This window comes from Macaca nemestrina, chromosome 4 (assembly GCF_043159975.1).
Source record: "Macaca nemestrina isolate mMacNem1 chromosome 4, mMacNem.hap1, whole genome shotgun sequence".
Lineage (NCBI taxonomy): Eukaryota > Metazoa > Chordata > Mammalia > Primates > Cercopithecidae > Macaca > Macaca nemestrina.
In genome coordinates this window covers 113,857,134-113,867,641 of record NC_092128.1, presented here as the reverse complement: position 1 = coordinate 113,867,641, position 10,508 = coordinate 113,857,134, and the positions used below count along the sequence as shown (strand labels likewise).

Sequence of the window (10,508 nt, the reverse complement as noted above, 5' to 3'; positions counted from 1 at the left end):
TGAGGCAGGTGGATCACCTGAGGTCAGGAGTTTGAGACAAAGCTGGCCAACAAGGTGAAACCACGTCTCTACTAAAAATACAAAAAATTATCCGAGCATGGTGGTGGGCACCTGTAATCCCAGCTACTCGGAGGCTGAGGCAGGAGAATCGCTTGAACCCAGGAGGCGGAGGTTACAGTGAGCCGAGATAGCACCATTGCACCCTAGCCTCGGTAACAAGAGCAAAACTTCATCTAGGTGGAAAAAATCACATATATTCACAAAAAAATGTATAAAAATATTCATAGCAGCAACACTAAACCCAAACGTCCATCAACAGTAGAATAAACTGGTACAGTCACACAAAAGAATGAAAAACTACAGCACGACATGGATTAATCCTACAAAAGTAATGTTGAGCAAAAGAAACTCAAAGAGGCTGGGCACAGTGGCTCACTCCTGTAATCCCAGCACTTTGGGAGGACAAGGCAGGAGGATCACTTGAGCCCAGGAGTTAGAGACCAGCCTGGGCAACAAAGCAAGACTTCATCTCTACAAAAATTTTTAAAAAGTTTTAAATATTAGCCAGGTGCGGTGGCATGTGCCTGTAGTCCTAGCTACTCAGGAGGCTGAGTCAGGGGTATTGCTTGAGTACAGGAGGTCAAAGTTGCAGTGAACCTGACAACACCACTGAATTCTAGCCTGGGCTACAGAATGAGACCTTGTCTCAACAAAAAAGAAATTGAGGCCCAAGGCCACCAAGTTATTAAGTGGCCCAGCCAGGGAATAACCCATGTTTGTTGGATACAAATGTTTTATGGGCCGTCTGCTGTGTCGGGTACTGCTCTGGTGGGTGATAAGGAATAGCCCTGAAGAGGACAGGCAGGTACATCCCTGCCCCTGGAGGCTGCCCTCTGGGAGGGAGGCAAACACAATTACAACACGAGCACCACGAATGAAAATAGTGATTGGAGAAAATAAAGACCTGTGTGGAGAATAGTTTAGATAGGGTGGTTATGGAAGGCCTCTCCCAGGAGGTGACATTTGGGAAAAAGATCTAAATGTGGGGAGGGAGCGAATTATTTATTTGGGGTAATTGTCCCAAGCAGAGAACCCTGAAGTGCAAGGGCCCTGAGGGAAGAACCATCTTGCTGTATTCAAGGGTCAGAAAGAGGACCCTTGAGGCTGGAATTAGGTAGAAAAGAAGGAGGCAGTGTCAGGCAAGGGCAGAGCAGCAGGAATGATGGTGAAAAAGCCTCTGGAGAGTTCTGAGCGGAATTATTATGTAATGGGATGGAGCGGAGAGGAGAGTGGAATACGCAGGAGAAGGAGCAGCTACTTTCAGGATCAAGGGTGCTTAAAGACAAGATGGGATGGGAGCCCACGTGCAAATGGAGAGGCTGGCCTGAGACAGTTGTCACTGGAAGGAGGCACAGCATAGGAGTGTGTGTGCAGGCAGGCTGGGTGTGTTCTGATTGCCTTCACTCTGGGTGAGAGAGGGAAGGGCACTCTAGGTGTGAGGAAAATGAAAGTGTAAAGCAGCCTTCTCTCCACACACAGAGGCGCAGTGCTTCTGGGAGTGAGCTTTAAAGGGAGCTTGAGATCTGTGGTCATAAGATTAAAGGAACACTCTTATGCTGCCTGGATGCAAGCAAAGAGTGGACGGAGAATTAAGTTTAACGAGGGTGGGGTTTTGCCAGGTGAGAGCGATGAGTTTTGTTTTATTTCAGTCATGCTCTTAACTTCCTATGCCTATTAGTCCAACACAGTGCTTGTGTGAGCAAGGGCACACCGACCCCCCCATAAGAAATAACCACCCCATGTTCTATGCCTGGAATGTAGGTCGTCCCTATTTTCTTTCCTGTTCAAAGTGCAAAGAGTTTTTTATTTTGTTTGTTTTTTGAGACAGTCTCACTCTGTTGCTCAGGCTGGAGTGTAGTGGCACAATCTCGGTTCACTGCAACCTCTGCCTCCTGGGTTCAAGCTATTCTCGTGCCTCAGCCTCCCGAGTAGCTGGGATTACAGGTGCGTACCACCACACTCAGCTACTTTTTTTGTGTTTTTAGTAGAGATGGGGTTTCACTGTGTTGGCCAGGCTGGTCTCGAACTCCTGACCTCAAGTGATCCACCTGCCTTGGCCTCCCAAAGTGCTGGAGCTGCCGCGTCTGGCTGAAAGTGCAAAGGGTTTTAACCATGTGAATTTGAGACGTCTGAGAGGACAATGCAGAATCTTTCTAAGGCAAGTTATCTGAGAGAGCTCCGCTCAGAAACCATGTGATTGTTCTAGATAGCTCTTTGTTACAGGCTGGTCTCTGAAAAGTCAGATTCAGGATCCTATTCCTGACAAGTCCTCTCCTCTCTCCTCATCCACTAGTCACTGTGCACACAGGAGAGCAAAATCACCTCATATTGGCTCTCTAAGTGCTTAATAAAAGGCAAACTAAAGAGACTTAGAAATTTCTAGAAATGAATGGTCTACAAAGAAAACGATTAGATTAGAATAACTAGATTACAAAAATTTAATGTTGACAATTTTAAGCAAGCAAGCTTTTTTTAAAAATGTGAAAGTGTAACACACATATATACATATTATATACTTGGCCGATAAAATTAAGTAGTTTCCAATTAAACTCAACTCTTTAAAACTGCAACTATCTATTAGTGACTATGTGTAAATGTATAGATTTGGATGTATAACTACATTGTACCCATAAACTGAGCATTAATGCTGAGGGTCTACTAACCTCCTTGGAAATGCAGTCATCTTTGGGTTCTGCCAGAGCAGCCATTTCTCATAAAAGATAGTTGCAGTGAAGAATGCAGGCAGGGAAATTATCCATAGCTCTGGGGGAGGCATAAGAAAGTCCCCAGGATCAGACTTCCCTTTGATCCAAGGGCTGCTTGATAATTCCGACTTCCCATTGGCAGAGAGCACAGATAAGGGCCTTTACACCCTGGCAACATGCCTGGGGACTTCATTAACTTAAGGGCTTCTGCCATCTTTGCTGTAAGTAACATAGGAAAAACTCACAAAGAGAAACAAAATGTTATTTCTGTGCATTCATATGCAAGGATTTGATTCTAATTTTTTGGACTCTTTCAGGAAACAGCCCACTGGAGAAAACCCCGGATCTAAAAGCACCAATCCTGTCTTAAGCTATAGCACCTTAAATCCAGGGACACTTTCACCTAGTTTAGATGGTTGAAAGAAGTGGGATCTAATGGTCTACTAGAACCTGAGATTAATTATTGTGAGGGGGCAGGGTGAGGTCACAGTGAACCACAAACTCTTGAGTAAGCGCATTTTGAGGGCTTTGCTCCTTGGATTAGTCTTACCGTGTGTTTTGAAGCAAAAGAAATGAGTTGATCATAGTTAATCCACTTGTTCATCAACCTGAACTTCCCTGTCCTCACAGAGCAAGAAGGGTAAAAAGCACTGAGAGCAGAACATTCTGCCTTCAGAACAGGCTTGAAAATGCAGTTGGTCGGCCGGGCGCGGTGGCTCACGCCTGTAATCCCAGCACTTTGGGAGGTCGAGACGGGAGGATTACGAGGTCAGGAGATCGAGATCATCCTGACTAACACGGTGAAACCCCATCTCCACTAAAAATACAAAAATTAGCCGGGTGCGGTGGTGGGCTTCTGTAGTCCCAGCTACTCGGGAGGCTGAGGCAGGAGAATGGCGTAAACCCGGGAGGCGGAGCTTGCGGTGAGTGGAGATCGTGCCACTGCACTCCAGCCTGGGCGACAGAGGGAGACCCCGTCTCAAAAAAAAAAAAAAAAAAAAAAAAGAAAAGAAAAAGAAAAAGAAAATGCAGTTGGTATGGGGAGGTGATGGGCCTGGGCTGCGTTCCTCCCTAGCCTGGGTCTCACGGTGTTGGGTGAGGCCAGGGATGGGAAGAGCACAGTCCAGGCATCTCTGACCTGCCCGAATGCCTCTGTGCTACATTCATTTACCTGCTTACAAGTCACACTAACTTTACTTGGCTCTGTGAGATCCTTGGGAAGTAAGAATTTACTTTTTCTCAAGGCTTTTACCTGAAGAAAAGTGTTTTTTTTTTCCCCCAGAGTGTGACCACTAAATTGAATGCTGGAGCTGAAAGTTACAACTCTGAAATCAAGATCTTTATATTTGAAATGTCTTTTTTTTGAGACAGAGTCTCGCTCTGTCACCCAGGCTGGAGTGCAATGGCACAATCTTGGCTCACTGCAACCTCCACCTCCTGGGTTCAAGTGATTCTTCTGCCTCAGCCTCCCGAGTAGCTAGGAATACAGGCGCCCGCCACCACGCCCAGCTAATTTTTTATATTTTTGGTGGAGATGGGGTTTCACCATGTTGGCCAGGCTGATCTAGAACTCCTGACCTCAAGTGATCCACTTGCCTAGGCCTCCCAAAGTGCTGGGATTATAAGTGTAAGCCACTGCGCTGAGCTATATTTGAAATTTTTTATCCTTCAGTGAAATGTTAATAAAAACAGTTTTTTTGAGTGGCCATTTAGGATTTAAAAACCAGGATATAATCAGCTAGACTTTTGCCAACTCACAGGCACCTACTGAGTAAAGAGCATGGTGCCCGATGGCCTGCAGAATCCGCATAGCCGAGAGTCTGGCTGGCTACCCCCATCCCAGGGAGACTTGCTACACTTATTTTAATTGCTGGCTCTGCAGTCAGAGATAATCAAAAAGCCCGTCCTTTCTGCAGCTTCCTGAGGCTCCTTGCGTGGTGAGATTATTACGGTGACATTTTTCTTTTGTTTGTATGTATTCCCAAGGAACATGTACTATTTTACTTTTTAAATGTTAGAGTTGGTGACATCTTACACGCTTATTTTGGTCCTAATTTTAATTCTAAAAACTCTAGTGTTTCATGGTTAAGTATTGTAATAGGTGAGTATATGTTTGGTTTATTGGGTTATATGGAGATGATCAAGCTCATATAAAAACAAATAAAATAGTGTGTGTATATATATGTATGTGTGTATATATATGTGTATGTACATATATATGATTATATATGCACCTCAACCAGTAATTATACTGCCTTTTTCATTCAAATGTTATCTTTACCATGGCAAGTCTTGATTTTTAAACAGCTTTTTTTTCCTTCTTTTTTTTTTTGAGAAGGATCTCGTCTGTCACCTAGGCTGGAGTACAGTGGCACGATCATGGTTCACTGCAGCTTTGACCTCCAGGGCTCAAGCAATCCTCTCGCCATAGTCCCTCCAGTAACTGGGATTACAGGCACATGCTACCATGCCTGGTTAATTTTTGTAGTTTTTGTAGAGACAGGGTTTTGCCACGTTGCCCAGGCTGGTCTTGAACTCCTGGGCTCAAGTGATCTGCCCCCACCTTAGCCTCCCAAACTGCTGGGATTATTGGTGTGAGCCACTGTGCTTGGCCTGGAGCTTTTTTAAAAAACAAGTGTTACAGAATACCTCTTTATTATTTTTTCATTTAGCTAATTGGTATAATAAGCCATACAATATATATTTAAGTAATAAAATAGTAATACATCCTTGCAATCATTTTAGCATATCTCTTTATAAGTAACTAGTTTCCTTATTCACTACCGGTTTCTGCCATCCACAATTTTCTCAATCCTGAAATCGTATCTTTGACATGTGGGCAATTTCTCTGTTTTTACATGCTTGAGAATGTCTGTATTCGGCATAGTCACACATCACTGACAACTGGTATGGTAGAGAACAATTTTTTTTTTCCCTTTAAATAGACATCTTACCAAGCACATCTTTGTGCTGTGAAGAGAACATTCAAATTTTCTTGGCTTTTGCTATTTTCCAGGCGTCCAACAGATTCTTCTGTTTGTTTATAGCATTCTTCAGTTCAAAAATTCTTCCTCCAGAAACCCCTTGGCTCCTTTTGGAGTAAATTCAATGTAAGAAACTGAAGGAAATTTTAGGAAATTTCAGATTGTTCTCAACATGATTCAAGAGAACATTTTATTTTTAAAACTTTATTAGAGCAAAGAATGGTGAGAAGGACTGTGTAGTTCTGGAAGCTTGCTGTGTATTGGATTATTATTGTTTTTTCTTATTTATGTGTCTACTAAATTTTCCACTATGAACCTACATATATATTTTATTATATCAATTCCAGCTATCTGAAATATGAGGAATTTCAATTTTAATTAGGTATTTTTTTAGATAAAAATGTTTTCATCTTTTTTTCATTGGTTATTATATTTCTGTATGTTATTTTTTAGAAACATCTATTGTTCATAAATTAGATTTCTGGGTTTTAAAAAGTTCTGTTTTCATCTTCTGTTTCCACTGGGTTGGGGATGATTTTTTTTCAGTTTGTCTTCTAATTCAGTAATTCCTTTTCCCATGGTCTCTAAGTCACATACCTGTGACTGTTGGTCAAAAGGTTGGACCCATTATCTCCTTACTGTCCTACCATTCATTGCTCTCCTAGAAAGTTTCAAAGATACAATGTTCTCTTGAATCATGTAGAGAACAGGTGTAATTTTCTAGAATTTCTTTACATTGAATTTATTTCAAAAGAAGCCAATCTCTATGAATTTTCTTAGTGTTTCTTTTTATTTGAACCGCAGAATACTTTTTATATGAAATGAGTGATAACTTATTTCAATGCAAAGAATGTAACAACAAATAATTTTCCTGACCAAATAACCAGTGGCGTTTCCTCCAAGGAATACCTATATCAAGCAACCCGTGGATCCTCCTACAGAGGAATGGATAATCAAAATAGAGCATATACATAGTAGGGAATACTATTCAGACTTAAAAAGGGAGGAAATTCTGGCACACGCGGCAACATGGTTGAACCTTGAAGATATTATGTTCACTGAAATAAGCCAGGAACAAAAGGGCAAACACTGTATGATTCCTCCTACATGAGGTGCCTAGTGTGGTCAAATTCCTAGAGACAGGAAGTAGGATGGTGGCTGCCAAGGGCTCTGAGGATGGGGGGAATGAGGAGTTGGTGTTTAATGGGGACGAATTTCAGTTTGGGAAGATGAAAAGTTCTGGAGATGGATGGTGATGATGGTTGGACAACAATGTGAATGCATGCAGTGTCACTGAGCTCTATATGCTGAAAAATGGTTATGATGGTAAATTTTGTTATGTATATTTTACCACAATTAAAAATTTTAAAAAAACCACAAAAATAACCATGTAAATCTACTATGCCCAGCCATTAGAAGGCACAGTTTACTCAAATTTGTATTTGTAGGTACACGCAAAGAAAAAAATAAGCTTAAAAACAAAACAAAACAAAACAAAAAAAAACAGCGAGATTCTTTTTTCAGAATGAGACAGGGAAAAGAAAGAAAGAAGAAGAAAGGAACCGGGCATGGTGGCGTATGCCTGTAATCCCAGCACTTTGGGAGGCCAAGGCAGGAGGATCACTTGAGATCAGGAGTTTGAGACGAGCCTGGCCAACAGAGAAACCCCGTCTTGACTAAAATACAAAATTCAGGTAGGAGAATCACTTGAACCCAAGAGGCAGAGGTTGCAGTGAGCCCAGATCAAGCCACTGCACTCCAGCCTGGGCGACAGAGGGAGACTCTATCTCAAAAAGAAAAAAAAAAAAGGAAAAGGCAGAGCGACACAGAAGTCCACTGGCAGCACCGCAGAGTTCACTGTGATGCCTGCAGCGACTCCCAGTGCCCTCAGTCTGCTTTGCCTCCATCTCTTCCTGCTGCAGGTTTCGGGCATCTTAACAACATTATAATCATCAGAAATTCCTCTCCATTTCTGGCCTGAGCACTGTCTTCGTCTCTGGTTTTAATTAAATCATGGGGTTCAGTATTGATTGGTTTTGTCTTTTCTGTTTATTATTCCCATAGGAATGGCTGTGGGGTTGATGGGTAGACTAAACAGGCATCTATATCACTTGATGGATGTCTGATCCCTGCTCTGGAAAAGGAGGGATGTGGCAACTGTTTTAGCACTCTTATATTAGCACATGCCAACATTCTTTCCCTTTGCATCAAGGACTAAATTGTGACACTACAAGTTAGAGCATCTAGATAAAGCCAGACCAGTCATGAGAAGAGAGAAAAGAGAATATTTTTAAAAAGATAATGAGCTTTTTCCTTGTAAAAAAAAAATTTAAAAAATTATAGATGTTAAAATAGTTAACAGAGAAAACACAAAAACCCACAATCCCACTATTTTGATAATACCTGTGATATTTTTTAGAAAAGAAATCTATTGTTAGAAAACATAAACAAGTTTAAAAAAGGAACATGACTCTTTGTTAGTAAATATAAACAGATGAAAAAGAAAAGGCACAGAATGATAAGTGAAATCCTGCACACCCCACCTCCACATAATCCTCAAAGGTAGTCACTGTTACTCATTTCTTGTTATCCTTTCCTAGAAATAATTTTTCTAACTATTAATTAAAAACTACATCAATGGGGTAATATTAAAAGCACTGCTCTGAGCCTTGCTTTTGCACTTCATAAAACATACTGAGGCCGGGCTCGGTGGCTCACGCCTGTAATCCCAGCACTTTGGGAGGCCAAGATGGGTGGATCACCTGAGGTCAGAAGTTCGAGACCAGACTGGCCAACATGGTGAAACCCCATCTCTACTAAAAATGCAAAAAAATTAGCTGGTCGTGGTGGTGGTCACCTGTAATCCCAGCTACTCAGGAGGTTGAAGCAGGAGAATCACTTGAACCAGGGAGGAGGAGGTTGCAGTGAGCCAAGATTGTGCCATTGCACTCCAGCCTGGGCAACAAGAATGAAACTCTGTCTCAAAAGAAAACAAAACAAAATCCACCATCAGCAAAAAATGTATTGAGAACCTTTCCCCGTAATCGCTATCTGCTCCCCTGCTGCTCTTGCCCTTGGGGTGTATTATCCAGTCTCCCTAATGGAGACACTGACTTTCCTGTGGTTGCTGTTCCCACAATGCAGTGATGAATAATTTTGTCTATATATCCCAAATAGCTTTTGCAAATATGCCCAAGAGAAATTTTGATAAATTCGATAAATTTTGCTAAACTGCCTTGAAAAAAATGGGCCCAATATTATACACGTGCTTCTTCCACTCTCTCATCATCCCTGGGTACCGTAAAACTTTTGAATTTTTGCTTTCTGATTGGAGCATTTTAAAAAATAGCCTTTCGTTTATTTTATAGCAGTTTTAGGTCCACAGTAAAACTGAGCAGAAAGCACAGCATTCCCATATATGCCCTATCCCCACACATGCACAGCCTCCCCCACTACCAATGTTCCACTCAAGAGTGGTATGTTTGTCACACTTGATAAGCCTACCCTGGCACATCGTTATTACCCAAGTGCATACTTTCCATCAGAGGTTACTCTTCGTGTTGTATATTCTGTGGGTTTTGAAAAATGTGTAATAATATGTTGCCACCATCATAGTATCATACAGAAGAGTTTCACTGCCCTAAAAATCCTTTGTGCTCCTCCTATACATCCCTCCCTCCCCACTAAATCTTCACAACCACTGATCTTTTTTACTGTCTCCTTATGTTTGGAAGGTCATATAGATGAATTGTAAAATTATGTAGCCTTTCAGATTGGCTTCTTTCACTTAGTAATATGCAGCTAAGATTTCTTCAGGTCTTTTTATAGCTTGGCAGCTCATTTTTTTTTAGTACTGAATAATAATCCATTGTTTGGATGTAGCACAATTTATCTGCTTGCCTGCTGAAGGATATCTTGCTTCCAAGATGCCTCCAAGTTTTGACAATTATGGATAGAGCTGCTGTAAACATGTGCAGATGTTTGTATGGACATAAGTTTTCAACTCTTTTCGGTAAGTACCAAGGAGCGAGATTGCTGAATCATATGGTAAGGGTATGTTTAGTTTTGTAATAAACAAGCAAACTGTCTTCCAAAGTAGCTGTACCACTTTGCATTTCCACCAGCAATGAATAAGAGTTCCTGTTGCTCCATATCCTTGACAGAATTTTGTGTTGGGCATCTTTTCACATGCTAATTTTCCATTCGTATATCTTTGGTGAGATATCTATCCTGGTCTTTCGCCGCCTTTTTAAAAATTGGCTTGTTTGCTTTCTCATTGTTGACTTTCATGAGTTCTTGGTACGTTGTGAATGCTAGCCCTTTATCAAATATGTATTTTGCAAATATTTTCTTCCAGTCTGTAATTTGTCTTCTCATTCTCTTGATGGAACATCTTTTGTGTGTTTATTGGTCATTGCGTTTCCCCCCCTAAAAACCGACTTTAGGTTCTGGCCCATTTTTCAGATGGCTTGTCTTTTCTTTAATGATATAATTAGTTCATTTTGCTCTTAAAAGCTTAAGCTGTATCAGATTTATCTATCCTTCCATCATTTGAAAGACCTCACCTGTGAACTCATCCATTTTGTTTTGTTTTAGGGAAAGTTAACATTTCCTTTTGTCTATTCTGTGCTAAGCTCCTTGCCTCTAATCCCTGAGAAGTCAACATTTGGACCCTGCTGCAGAGAAAGAAGAGAAAAGCCTTTTGTTTAAGACGTCTCCATTCAATTTTCATGTCCTCTTTTTTCTAGGTCACTGGATA

General features: G+C 41.3%; 1 protein-coding gene across 13 annotated transcripts in view; it reads right to left on the bottom strand.

The window, feature by feature from the left end:
* LOC105494192 (HECT, C2 and WW domain containing E3 ubiquitin protein ligase 1) overlaps nucleotides 1-10,508 on the bottom strand; it is a 468,767-nt gene that overhangs the window by 191,803 nt on the left and 266,456 nt on the right. The window contains exon 1 of one of the 13 annotated variants that reach the window (XM_011762402.2): nucleotides 2,724-3,091. The exons of 11 other annotated variants lie outside the window; for them this stretch is intronic. In XM_011762402.2, coding sequence (XP_011760704.2) covers nucleotides 2,724-2,768 — 45 coding nt within the window. In that variant the 5' untranslated portion in view covers nucleotides 2,769-3,091. Of the gene's footprint in view, nucleotides 1-2,723; nucleotides 3,092-10,508 lie in introns of those variants that run through there. One more of the 13 variants, XM_011762403.2, reaches the window with a different exon arrangement.